This window comes from Tupaia chinensis, unplaced genomic scaffold (assembly GCF_000334495.1).
Source record: "Tupaia chinensis unplaced genomic scaffold, TupChi_1.0 Scaffold000116_1, whole genome shotgun sequence".
NCBI lineage: Eukaryota > Metazoa > Chordata > Mammalia > Scandentia > Tupaiidae > Tupaia > Tupaia belangeri.
The window spans coordinates 1,461,516-1,476,079 of record NW_006159580.1 but is presented as its reverse complement, the minus strand read 5'-3'; the positions used below and the strand labels follow the sequence as shown (position 1 = coordinate 1,476,079).

The 14,564-nt window shown below is 41.8% G+C and overlaps 1 protein-coding gene across 2 annotated transcripts in view; it reads right to left on the bottom strand.

Annotated features, from left to right (window-relative positions):
• Positions 1–14,564, bottom strand: part of ILRUN (inflammation and lipid regulator with UBA-like and NBR1-like domains) — a gene marked incomplete in the record, with an annotated part of 119,891 nt that overhangs the window by 43,207 nt on the left and 62,120 nt on the right. For both annotated transcript variants that reach the window (XM_027770210.1, XM_027770209.1), the window contains 1 exon segment: positions 14,519–14,564. In XM_027770210.1, the coding sequence (XP_027626011.1) occupies positions 14,519–14,564 (46 nt within the window).

Sequence of the window (14,564 nt, the reverse complement as noted above, 5' to 3'; positions counted from 1 at the left end):
TGGTGCTTCCTGCAGAGGTTTCGGCTTGAGAGTATCTGCGCTAGTAAGCTATGAATCTTTCTGTGTTCACCTGCCTGTCTTATCCAGTTTTTGGTGCAACGGTCTGCCCTGTGATCTCACTTCTCTGACAGACCTAAAAAGAGTTGTTATTTTTTTCCAGCTTTCTACTTGTTAGGATGAACCAGTCATTTCTAAGCTTACATGCCCACAGAAAACTGCTGGCTGCTAAGCCAGCACACATCACATGGGCCTACTGCAGGGGCACAGCCTTAACCTCCCTTCTTCCAGCATAAAATGACACCCCTCCTATCACACGGCACATTAATATACCCCCCAAAGAGTTAAAAACACTTTCTCCTGCTTCCAAAGGCCCAAGAGTAAGTCTAAAACCCAAAGACCTCCCTGGGTCCTCAAAAGGCTAATATCTGTAAGCTAAGTATGCAACTGCTACTTGCTTTTTATATACTGATCAGAAATGCAAATTAAACTAGTTGAGAAAGCAGTTTTCAGAACTCAGATCTTTCCCCTCCCTCATTAGGTTGAGGAGATGCTATTAATTCCTTTTAGTTCTGGACAGTTAACATGCTAATAGACTGCAAATGTTCAGCACCTTTCTGGTTTATGGCTTGTACTTTTTGACTCTATACTCAAAATCTCACTATGACTCTGAAGAAATAGAACTTTAAGACAGCTGAGACAGAAAAATTTTGAGGAGGGTCCAGCAGTTGACATAATGGCTATGTCACTGGACTCCCATGTAGTCAACTGAGGTTTGAGTCCTGGACCCGGTGGCTTAAACTTATGCCGGCGCATGTGCGTGCGTGCCCAAGATCCTGAGAGGACAAAAGAGGAGAAGGGATTGCGGCATGGCCATACCCCCTGGGGGGTGATTTCTCACTTTCTGTCTCTCTCTGTCTTTCTGGTGAGTGCATGCACCCTAGAGCAAAAACCTCTCCAAAAAAAAAAAAAAACCTTTAAGGCAACTTTACTAACAAAGTCCATACAAAAACAAGTTAATAGTCGGGAACTAGCAGTTAGCGTAATGGCTATGTTGCTGGACTCCCACGTAGTCGACAGCGGTTTGTGTCCCAGACCTGGTGGCTTAAAACTCACGCTGGGCGTGTGTGCGTGCGTGCCCAAGATCCCGAGAGGAGAATGGAGGAGAAGGGACTGCAGCTTGACCATCCCCTCTGGGGGGTGATTTCTTGCTTTCTGTCTCTCTGTCTCTCTCTGTCTGTCTGGCGAGCGCACGCGCCCTATAGCGAAAACTTCTCAAAAAAAAAAAAAGTTAATAGTTAAGGAGTTACTGTAAAACATACATCAGTATATGACTATACTGATCTTTTAATAACAATATTGTTAGTAATAATAACTGCATGCCTGGCACCGATCTAAAAGCTTTGTATCCATTAACTCCCTTACTTAATTCCCTCAAAACCTGTTGAAGTAGGTACTGTTTCCTTATTCAACAGATGAAGATATTTGAGTCACTGAAAGATAAAATACTTTCCTAAAGGACACACAGCTATTTTGCTGTTGAATTATATGTCAAAACCAGAGGCCAGTAAGTGGCATGGTGGTTAAGGGCACTGGACTCCCTCATGGTCGACCATGGTTCAAGTCCCAGACCTGGCAGCTTGCTTTCTCACTTTCTCTCTCCCTCTCTCCCTCTCCAGTCAAATTAAAACAATTAATAAAGTTAAATAAAAATAATTAAAAAAAAAAAAAAAAAAAGAACCCAGGACTAGCAGTTGGCATAATGGCTATGTCGTTGAACTTTCATGTAGTCCACTATGGCTCGAGTCCTGGACCCGGTGGCTTAAGCTCACGCCAGGCACATGTGCATGTGTGCCCAAGATCCTGAGAGGAAAGTGGAGGAGAAGAGATTGCGGCGTGGCCATCCCCCCCCCCAGGGGGTGATTTCTTGCTTTCTGTCTCTCTGTCTCTCTCTGTCTTTCTGGCAAGTGCACATGCCCTATGGCAAAAACCTCTCAAAAGAAAAAAGAAAAAAAAAAAAGGAAAAGAAAAGTCAAATCCAAATGGTTATATCTTCAGACTTCATACTGTTTCTCTATTGTCCTTCTTTAATAAAAATACTTTACCAAATCTCAACAGAAAGAAGTGTCTGCTCACAGAGGCAGAAAATATGCTAGTGGTTGCTGGGGCTGTAGGAAGGGCTGTAGGAAGGGAGAAGGGACAATTGCTAAACTGACAGAGGATTTCTTTTCGGGGTGATGAAAACATAATGCATTAGAACTAAAAAGACACGATGTTACACAACACTGTGGCTGTACTAAATGCCACTAAACCATGTGCTTTAAATGGTTTATAGGTGGTTTATAGCGGTCAAAGTTTACAAGTGGTTAACGGTTTATAATGGTTAAGGATGCTGGATTCTACATGGCTGACTGACTTGAACTACAATCCCAGTGGCTTGAAAGACACCCCGAGCAAGTGTATGTGTGCCCCAAATCCTGACAGGATGGAGAAACGGGGAAAGGAATAGTGGGTGGTGTGACCTTGCCCCACTGGTGGGTGCTCTCTCTCTTTCTCTTTCATACTTGCACTCTCTGGGGACAGCCTATGCCCTCTGACAATTAAAAACAAAAACAAAAGAAAATAATTTATATAAGAATTTTATCTCAAATTTTAAAAATAATTTTCTACAACAGTCTGATGAATAATCCAGTAGAGTGGATTATTACTAGGTTAAAAACTATGTTTTCGGAAGTATTTAATGCCAAGTGAAATCGTTCTAAAATATTAGTGAGTGAAGAGAAAAGTAGGTTATATAACTACACATACCATAACACAAAATTCAAAAACAAAAAAAGTACTTTTCTTTTAATATCTAAGTACAAAAACTCTCTGCATACATATATAACACTAGTATTTATATCTCAATGACAAAATTTTTTTTTATTCACTTATTATTCTTTTTTTACTCACAAAAAAGCACATGTACACACACATACACATGAGAATGAATGAGAGCGAGACCTAAGCATCCCCTACAGTTCTGCTCACACTATGACTGCCACCCCCAGTCCTTCAGCCCAGTGGGTCTTAGGCACTTGCATGCACACCCAGTGTGTTTCAGGCTGTCCAGACCAGAGATTCAAACCATGGCTGCCATGCAGAATCCAGCTTTGTTTGAGTAGTGTATTACCACTGTACCCATCAGCTGGGCCCTTTCTATATTTCTATAGTAAGTTATGTATTTCTTTTCTTTTCCAAACATTTACTTACTTATTTATTTATTTGTTGTGATTTTCGAGCCGCCAAGTCCAGGACCTGAACTGTAGTTGACCATGTGGGAATCCAGCTCCTTAACCACCATGCCACCTGCTGGCCCTGTATTACTTTTATTATCAAATACATTTTTGAAATAATTTAGTCACAAATAGCAAATGAGTTTAGTAATGTAACTGGTTTAAAATGGACAAGCAGGAAACAAATAATAAAGTGGTAGAATTAAATTGACAAAGAAGCAGTGCTTAAGTCTGGTGCCTTACACCACTTTCCATCCAGACATCAGAACTAAATTCAAACAGTTTGATAATTATGTAAAATTATTAAGTGTGAATGGTCTAAATACTACTAATTAGAGACAGAGATAGTCAGAACAGGAAGAAAAAAAAGATCCAACTATTTTCTATAAGAAACTCACTTCAACTATAATGATGGGGGTGGATGGTGGTGCAGCAGTAAAACTCAATGCTCTACATGGCTGACCCAAATGTAAAAGCTCTGAATTCACATCCAGAAACCCACATATGCCCATGATCTGAGGCTGGCTGAGACTGAAGGTGGTTCACAGTGTAAAGGCCCTGTTAAGGATGATGTCTCACTCTTTCTCACTTAAGAAATAACCAAACCTTAAAAAAAAAAAAAAAAAAAGTATGTGTATATGTATAAGTTGATGGGATACTGATCATTCCTTTTAGTTCTGGACAGTTAATATGCATATTAAGTTGCATTCATACACACACACAAACATAAATATGAAAAATGTAGGTTAAAAGTAAAAAGATGAAGACAGATACACCATAAGCACATTAATCAAACAAAAGCTAGAAGTGCCAGAGGTGGCGTGGTGGTGAAGGCGTTGGACTGCTACATGGCCAACCCTGGTTGGAGGCCCAGACCTCACAACTTGAAAATTATGCTGGGCACGTGTGCATGCGTGCCCCAAATCCCAGGAGGAACATGGTGGAGAAGGGATTGCAGTGTGGCCATCCCTTCTGGGAGGTGATTTCTCACTTTCCTTCTCACTATCTCTTTCTGGTGAGTGCACCCACCCTACAGCAAAAACCTTTCAAAAAAAAGAAAGAAAGCAAGCAAGCAAGCAGCTAGCTAGCTAGCTAGCTAGCTAGCTAGCGGGCCAACCCTGTAGCACAGTGGTTAAGCGCTATGCAGAAAAAGCCACATCAACCTAATGCTGATGAACAGATTTTTACATGTGGCACATATACACAATGAAATACTACTTAGTCATAAAGAACAATGGGATCACGTCATCTGATACAAAGTAGATGAAAAAGGGAGGACATTTATAGCATTAAACACCTACGTTATAAAGAAATGTCTCTCGAGACCAGCAGTTGGCATAATGGCTATGTTGCTGGACTCCCATGTAGTTGATCATGGTTCGAGTCCTGCATCCAGTGGCTTAAACTCACGCGGGTGCGTGCGCGTGCATGCCCAAGATCCCGAGAGGAGAATGGAGGAGAAGGGATTGTGGTGTGGCCATCTCCCCTGGGAGGTGATTTCTCATTTTCTGTCTCTCTGTCTCTCTCTGTCTTTCTGGTGAGCACATGCGCCCTGTAGCAAAAACCTCTCAAAAAAAAAAAAAAAAAAAAAAAAGAAAAAAGAAAAGGTAGGTCTCAAATCAATGACCTCAGCTTCCATCTACAGAAACTAGAAAACGGGTGGCCCTATAATGCAGCAGTTAAACACTGCACAAAGAAAGTTGAATCCCACCTGACAGGCCAGAGTTATTAGTCCCAGCCCAGGTGGCTTGCAAACACTGGGTGTACGTGTGCTAGCCCAGGATCATGATGGGATGGGGAACTAGAGGAAAAAAAGACTGCAGCATTGCTGGTCACATGACCAGACCCCATGGCGGAGGTAGGTCTTGATCATTCTCCCTTTCCCCCTCCTTCCTCCTATTCTTGCCCATACACATGCCGTTTGGCTTAAAAGAAAGAAAAAAAAAAAAAGATGATACTACAAACAACTCTGTGCATATAAACTCGACACTTTAGATTAAAAGAACCAAATACCTTTTTTAAAATATGATTATTTATTTTATTTATTGTTATTTTTCAATTTGACCAGAGAGAGACAGATAGAGGGAGAATGAGAAAGCAAGTCATCAGGTCTGGGACTCAAACCATGGTTAACCATGTGGAAGTCCAGTGTTTTTTTTACCCACTACACCACCTACTGACCCCAAAGAACCAATTATCTTGAAAGTACCCAAAGTCACCCAAGATGAAATAGATTACCTGAACAGACCTTAACTATGAAAATAAATTGAGTTAGTAATTGAAAACCTAAAAACCTCCTAGCCCAGATGGTTTCACCAAAAAATTCTTTCGATGAATGCTAGCTCTATAAAGTTTATTATAGGTGGAGAAAATGGTACAACATATCAGTGTTCATAGCGCTGGACTATCCAATATGGCAGACAGAACACTAGCTACATGTGGCTACTGAGTACTCAAAATGTAATGAGATCCACACGTTAAAATGGTAATATTTTAGTACTGAGTTAAATAAATTGTATTATAAAACATTTTTTAAAGTTCTCAAATCTTGGGTCAGAAATAAAATCTGCCTTCTTAATCAATCCTGATTTCCAAATATAAGAGAAACTGCAAAAATAAAAGGGAAAAATTGACTTTGAAGCGGTTACTGAGCAAAAGCCTAACCTAGTCTAGAATTCAACTGCTTTCAAGACCATGTCAAAACAAAGTACAAGCAAAACTCTCAGAAATCCTAAGAGGAAACTGGAAGGACATTGATCACTACAAAGCTAAATTCAGAGGCTAGCAGGCTCACAGCATTCCTTCCTGGGGCTGAACGTCCAATATTGACATTCTCTTTGTAAAGAAAGGAAAGCATAAATTCTTTAAAGATAAAAGGAAAAAAATAAAGAGAGCTAAAGAAAGTATGTTTTCAAGATAAAAGATTATAGAATGAACTAACTTCTAACTGAAAAATATCTCTGCCATTCCAAGGGAAAACCCATCAGATCATTAAGTGGCTGATGTCACTACAGAACCAGAATGCAATCTGCTTTTCAGTAACAGATTAAGCTCTTCAAAGATCCCTACTTTTAACTACCAGGCTGAAGAGAGAGAGCTAAAACTAAAGATATAACTACATTCTGAGCAGTAATTAAGGAATATAAACTAAACCAAAGGCTAAAATTTTAGATAAAGTTTAAAAACCTTATATACTGTTTAGATACCAATCATCGTCATTTTGTGAAACAAAACAAACAAAACAAAAAAAAAATCCACAGTTTTATTGCACACACTGATTGCTAGAATGGAAGGCAATTATACTAGTGTCCTTATTTCTAAGAGATAAGACCTTCCAGTCTTATCCGGGGGCAAGTATACATTACAACACTTACTAAGAATTCCCATTACACAACATTTCAACAAAACCTTCTTAACAATTTCTCATCTGAGACAGTTTCAGCAAGGAAATGTACCTATCTCAACTTTCAGTCTTATTTTTCCCCTTGTTTTTAATATTTTTGAAATCAAAGTGTATTATATAATCAATGTGTTCATTATATATGGTAGTGGCTCTATTCCTTCCCCCAGCAAAAATAAAGTAACCATTAAATTAATGATGCATACTAAAATTACTATTGTGTAAGAATGAAGGAAGATCTACTTGTAAATGTTTTATTCTGAAAGGGCTATATTGCCTGAGTAACTAAAGCCCTTTTTATAGGTTTCTGACATAAAGCACGTGAGCTTGCCAGAGACAGAAGAGATGGAGAGAGACCTGTAGCACAGAGATTAAGTTTTATGCATAGGGCATAGGATCCTATATGGCTGACTGCGGTTTAAATCCAACCCTGGAAACTTGAGAAACACAAGTTCATGTGTGTGTGCCCAAAATTCTCACAGGATGGAGAAATGGAAGAACAGGGATTACTACATTACCACACCCCATCAAGGAGTTCTCTCTCTCTGGCAAGCACGTGTTCCCTCCAGCAATGAAAAAAAAGATCTTTTTTTTTTTTTTTTTTTGCTAGGGGGCATGTGCATTCGCCAAAAAGACAGAAACAGAGAGACAGAAGACCTGTAGCACAGAGATTAAGTTTTATGCATAGGGCATAGGATCCTATATGGCTGACTGCGGTTTAAATCCAACCCTGGAAACTTGAGAAACACAAGTTCATGTGTGTGTGCCCAAAATTCTCACAGGATGGAGAAATGGAAGAACAGGGATTACTACATTACCACACCCCATCAAGGAGTTCTCTCTCTCTGGCAAGCACGTGTTCCCTCCAGCAATGAAAAAAAAGATCTTTTTTTTTTTTTTTTTGCTATAGGGCATGTGCACTTGCCAGAAAGACAGAGACAGAGAGACAGAAAGCAAGAAATCATCCCCCAGGAGGGATGACCATGCCACAATCCCTTCTCCTCCATTCTCCTCTCAGGGATCTTGGGCACGCATGCACACGCACCTGGCGTGAGTTTAAGCCACTGGATCCAGGACTCGAATCGCGGTCAACCACATGGGAGTTCAGAGACATAGCCATTCCGCTAACTGCTGGTCCCCTCACCCCCACACAAAAAAATCTTTTCAAGGACTACTTGTATTTCAGATACTTGGAGAATTCTAATGATCAGGACCAAAACTGAAATAATGAGTCTTTCATGGACGATCTTAGAAGGAAACGAAGCAAGTCCCACTGATCCCATTTTTTGACATAAGGTACATGTGCAAGCCAGACAGAGAAATAGAGAGAGAGATAAAGTGAGAAATCACTCCCCAGGGGAGATGGCACTGCCACAGTCCCCTCTTCTCCACTCTCCTTCTCAGGATTTTGGGCACACACGAACACACAAGTAGCATGATTTCTAAGGCCCTGGGTACAGGACTCGAACTGCATAGTCAGCCATGTGGCACCCAGTCACTTTAACTTCCATGCCACCTGCTGGACCAAAGCTAACTTTCTGAGTTCCATGTAAAAGAACAATGTTCCAAAGGTGTGGTTAATAGACAAGAGATTTGAGAGAAATGCCAGGTAGAAATGGCATCTAAGTAGAAGACACTATGGATTCTAGTAAGAGAAGGCTGTGTGAAACCAGAGCTGTTTCTTTTAATTTACCAGAGGGTGCATGTGCTTGCAGAAGAGAGAGAGAGAAAGAGAAAAAGAAAATAAGAATGCATCCTCCCCTCCCCAGGAGATGATCACACCACAACCCCTTCTCCATTTTTTCATTCAGAATTTTGGGTGCACACACGTGTCCGGCTTGTTTTTCAAGCTGTCAGGTCTGGCACTTGAATAGAGCTGTCAGCCATGTGGGATCCAGCTACCAAACCACCCTACCATCTGGCCCAGAGCTTCTTTGATAACATGGCTTAGGGATGAGCAGATGGTGTAATGGTTACATTGCTGGACTCCCACATAATGGACCACGGTTCAAGTCCTGGACCCGGCAGCTTAAAACTCAGTGTGTATGTAACCAAGATCCTGAGAGGAGAATGGAGGAGAAAGGACTATGGTGTGTCCATCCCCCCGGGGGGGTGATTTCCCACTTTCTGTCTCTCTGTCTCTTCCCATTTCTCTGGTGAGCGCTCATGTCCTATAACAAAAAAATTCTCTTAAAAATAAGTAAGTAGGTAAGTAAGTAACACGGCTGACAAAGAACCAGGAAGTCTCCTAACACATGGAACACATGTGGTCTGGGTGTTTCATATAAGAAAGTTCATTTCTTTCTTTTTTTTGGGAGAGGTTTTTGCTATAGGGTGTGTGCGCTCGCCAGAAAGAGAGAGACAAGAAACAGAAAGTGAGAAGTAACCCCCCAGGGGGGATGGCCATGCCGTAATCCCTTCTCCTCCATTCTCCTCTTGGGATCTTGGGCACGCATGCACATGCGCCCAGCATGAGTTTAAGCCACCAGGTCTGGGACTTGAACCGCAGTTGACTACGTGGGAGTCCAGCAACATAGCCATTACGCTACCTGCTGGTCCCTCTTTTTTTTTTTTTCTTTAAAGAATTATTTTATTTAACTTTAAAATAAAATAGTCACTTAACATCTCTGACAATCAGGACATGTTTTACCATCACTAGTACTTTGTATTCAACAAAATACAGCATTTGTAAAATGGAACTAAACTCTCACTAGAGCAGATCAAGTTTTGTAAATTATACTCCACAGAACTCTAGAAGTCATTTCAGACAAAGAAGGGCAGGGAAACATAGGCCAAGGAGACCCCCAATTCATTAAGTTTCACCATTATCCTTGGCCTTTTACAGGGAGACATTGATTATATAGTTTTATCAAGGAAGAGGTTTCACTGCTTAACAAGAACACCTGAAAATTTCATCACAAAATCAGATGAATTAAGATCCTTTGAAAGTGTTCAATTCCATAAAGTCCAGAGAAACAACTTAGAAATTATGAGACCAAAAAAGGCTTTAAATGCCATTTTTTTCAGTTCCCCCCCCCTTTTTTTTGGTAGAGATTTTTTTGCTGTAGGGTGTGCGCACTCACCAAGAAGACAGAGAGACAGAAAGTGAGAAATCACCCCCTAGAGAGGATGGCCACACTGCAGTCCCTTCTCCGTCTTCCTCTTGAGATTTTGGGCACAAACACACACGCCTGGTATGAGTTATAAGCCTCCAGGTCCAGGACTCGAACCGCAGTCAACTATGTGGGAGTCCAGCAACGTAATCATTATGTTATCTGCTGAAACCTTTAAATTCCCTTTTTTAAAGTTTATTTTTATTTCTTCTAAAAGAGAGAGAGATGGAGGGAGGCACAGACAGGAAGCACTAAGAGAGTCCTATGCTACCACTCATCCCCAGGTCCAGGCAGTCTGGGTCACAAACATGTGCCTGCACCCAGCACAGACACAAATCCAGGGACCTTTTCAGCTAGGCCGTGTAACAGCATCACGTAGCCACCCATGCGCCCACCACCACTGCCAACCCTAAGGCTTTACATTTCCAAAACTAGTACATTTATAGTCCACCTCCTTACAGAATTTGAGAATTGCTATATGTGTAATATTTTGTGTCCTCACATAATAATCACTATTTTGAATTTTTTTATTTTTGAGAGGTTTTTGCTATAGGGCATGTGCACTTGCCAGAGAGAGAGAGAGAGAAAGTGAGAAATCATCCCCCGGGGGGATGGCCATGCCACAATCCCTTCTCCTCCCTTCTTCTCTCAGGATCCTGGGCATGCACATACACACACTCAGTGTGAATTTAAGCCACCAGGTCTGGGACTCGAACCATGGTCAACTACATGGAAGTCCAGAGACACAGGCATTATGCCAACTGCTGATACCAGCATTTTGAATTTAAGACATACAAAAATACAACAAAAACCTAGTGTACAGTTCTCAAACATTAGAGCACACTAAACAGCAGTATATTTGCAAAGAAATTTTCTTCTTTCTTTTCTTCCCTAAGTTTTGCCAGAGGGTGCGTGTACTTGCCAGAGAGATACGGTGAGAGAGAGAGAGACAGAGAGAGAAAAGTGAAAAAGCATCCCTCATGGGGGATGGTCATCCACAATCCCTTCTCCTCTATTTCTTCCTCCTTTTGGAACTCTGGACACACATTCCCAAGCACTCAGCACATTGCTCAAATCACTGGGTTTGGGACTTGAACCATACAGTTGGCCATGTGAGATCCAGTTACCTTTACCATGTCACAGGCTGGTTCATTAAAGGAATTTTTCTTACAGAGCTGCGTATATCGTCTTTCTCACCTTCCTTAAAAATCCTGACATTCATTTTAAGAATTTACTGAGTACAGGGGCCAGCGGGCAGCATGAGGATTGAGGCACTGGATTCCCACATGGCTGACTACAGTTCAAGTCCTGGACCTAGTGGCCTGAAAATCATACTGGACACACATGCATGTGTGCCCAAAATCCCAAGAGGAGAATGGAGGAGGAGGGATTGCAGCATGGTCATCCTCCCCAAAGGGTGACTTCTCATTCTCTCTCTCTGTCTCTCTCTGTGAACGTTTGCATCTTATGGTAAAAACCCAAAAACTTAAATTTAGTTTAATTAAAAAAAAAAAAAAAAGAATTTACTGAGTAGCTATTCTCCACTGGACTCAGCTTTTTTGAAGAGTTACAAAGGTCAATCAGCCACGTTTCACCTTCAATTTTAAAAGTGATGTTGGGGTCAGCAGGTGGTGTGGTGGTTAAAGGCACCTGGATTCCCACATAGCCAACCATGGTTCGAGTCCCAGACCTGGCGGCCTGCTTTCCCTCTTTCTCTCATCAAATTAATAACAACAACAAATGGAATTAAATTTAAAAAATACTTCTTTAAAGAAAAAAAAGTGATGTGAGACATTTATCAAATTAACTGGAAAGAGATAAAGTATCAAAGAGAAGCAAATTAGTGAGAGAGAAAGAAATAATGCAGTGAAGCTCAGCAGAAGAAACTAGTGAGACTTCCAATTCCAGGTCATAAGCTGTATTGTTGTTTTTTAATTTGTTAAGGACATGTGCTCTTGTGGAGACGAGGGAGGGGCAGTGGGAAAACACCCTCAAGGGGATTACTGTGCAGCAATCCCTTCTCCCCTGGGAATTCTGAGCATGCTCACATATGAGCCCAGCAAGGTTTCCAAGCTGGATCCAGCTGCCTTAACCTCCATGCCACCTGGTTGGCCCCAGTGATTTGGAGTCGTAGGCTACCACTGCATGAGGACTGAGCCACATGTGACCTAAGCACATGGAAGGGCTGGAGGTGGGGTGCAGGGATCAGTGTGATAAGACACTACAGAGAGGGTCTGTTTATGTCTGTCTCTCCCATCATGAAAGGAATTAAAACAAAAACTATATATATATATATAATTTTTTGAATGAACATTAATTCCACGACCCCCTGAAGAATCTCCAAGGCCAGCCTTACCACCTAGGGGTTAAGGGAATCAGATCTCACACGACTGCCCTCATTTCGAATCCCAGCCCCAGGGGGCTTAAAAAACACATTGGCACATGCCTAAAATCCTGACAGGATGGAGAAATGGAGAAGGGAATGTGGCATGACCACATCCCATAAGAGGGGATGCTTTTTCCCTCTCTTGCGTGAGCATACGTGCCCTGTGACAATTTAAAAAATAGGAAGAATGTAAAGAACGGAGGGAGGAATCTGAAAGGTCTAATAGCCTATAAGCCATGAGTTCTGTTAAGGGCTTCCTGAGGGCAAGAACAATTTACTATTTCTCTTTGGGTCCATAAGGTATGAGATTTACTGAAACCAACAGAAACTGGCTTGTGATTAAGGAAGAAAGAGAAAAAAATCAATGACTCTAAGGTTTCTACCTGATCATCTCAGCAGAGTGATGATGAAAAGGATTTAAGTTTTGTTTGGGAGATGTTAAAAATCAAAAATCTATAGTACATCCAGGTGTTCTACCCCTAGGAGATAAAATACTGGTCAGAGTTCCAAAAAGAGGCCACATCCATAGTTCTGAACTTTGAGCACCATCGTGTATGGTGTGGTGACAGCTACAGCCATGTGGGAGGATGAGGTCACTAGGCATGAATGTGGCCTGTCCAGAATTTACCCATTCCAGGGAAAAGACAAGACTACATAGGGGCAGAGAAAGAACAGAGTGGAAGAGAAACAGGAAAAGTGTCACATGAACCCCGAAAGGTACACGTTTCAAAAAACACTTTTAGTACGCTGCCAAGTGATAATCAGGAGGGTGGTTAGTTTGAAGACTAAAAAGGCAGCTACGTCAGGTATGGTGGTATTTGCCTGTAATCTCAGTTGCTCAGGAAGCTGAGGCAGGAGAATCATGAGTTTGAGCCCAGGCTAATTAATTAATTAATTTAATGATGTCACATAAGCAGATCTCTTCCTAATACTCCACTTCTTTGAAACTGTGAAGATATTCAAAGTTAGTTCCCACTGGCTGCAAAAACTTAAGAGCAGTCAAGTCACAGTGGTTAAAGTAGTAGGCCACTGCTGCTCAAGGCTGGAGCCACATGTGACCTCAGCACATGAAAGGCTAGGGTGAGATGAAGGGATCACAGTGTGATAAGACACAGCTGAGGATGTCTACCTATGTCTGTCTATCTATCTCTCCCCTTTCCCACGAAAGAAATTAAAAACGAAAATACCTATCTCTCTCTTCCTCTCTCCTCCTCCTGCATTAAAGGCCATTCGTGAGGGCAGCCCCAAAGGGTAGTGGTCTAGTACTGCAAAGAGAAAGCCAGCTCCCATGTGGTTGACCAGGGTTTGAGTCCCAGACCCAGTGGCTTGAGAAACACTCTGGGCATGTATACATGCTCCCAGGACCCTAACAAGATGACGAATTGGAGGGAAAAAAAGGTTGCAGTGTGAGGCCTGCAGATGGTGTAGCAGTTACACCACTAGACTCCCATATGGTTGACCACAGTTCAAGGCCTGGACCCAGTGGCTTCCAAATCGTGCTGAGCATGTGTGCATGCATGCCCACAATCCCAGGAAGAGAACAGAGAAGGGATTGTGGCATGGTCATCCCCCTGAAGAGTGACTTCTCACTTTCTCTCACTGTCACTGTCTCTCTCTGGCAAGTGCACACACCCTAAGGCAAAAACCTCCCCCCAGCCCTCCCCCCACCAAAAAAAAGATTGTGGTGTGACTAGACTCCATGAAGAGTGCTTTGTCCCTGCCTCCTATCTCTGGTGGGCATACAAATGCCCTCTAACCTTAAAAGACCAAAAAAAAAAAAAAAAAAAGGAGGCTTCAGGATATGAAAACTGGGCAGTGAGTAACTGACATTTGAGTGAGGAGTGGGTAAAGGATACAATACATTGAAGAGTGAATGAATGGAAAATGGGGAAGGGGAGTATAGATCACTGTTCTTTACTTCGCAGTAAAGAAAAGGAGCCAGGAGATTTAGCAGTTTGACAAGTTATCAGGCTGGGAGGAGTATACATATTCTGTGCATTATCTGTTTTATATGACTTGCATCTAAAGACTTGGAGAAAAAGGACTGCCTTCTGGTTCCTTGTAGCACTTACCAGATTACAAAATAAAAATAGCAGCACTAGTAAACCATTGTTTAGAATGTAAAACATTAATACCCCATAAACTTCACTAAATTTTAATTAACTTCATAGGATAGAAGGGAGCGCCCTAGACTGAACCAATTAGTCATTAAATTCAAATCATTTACCTGCACAGGGTGGTTGTTCAAGCGCTGTTATGCGATTTGACGGCTCCGTGAGCAATGCTAGGGATGTTGGGAGGCGTTACCTTAATTCCTTCACCCTGGGCTGCACGAGGACATACTCACCCCCATAGTAGAGTCCTGTAGCAGTGCACATCCGCCACTGTCCCTG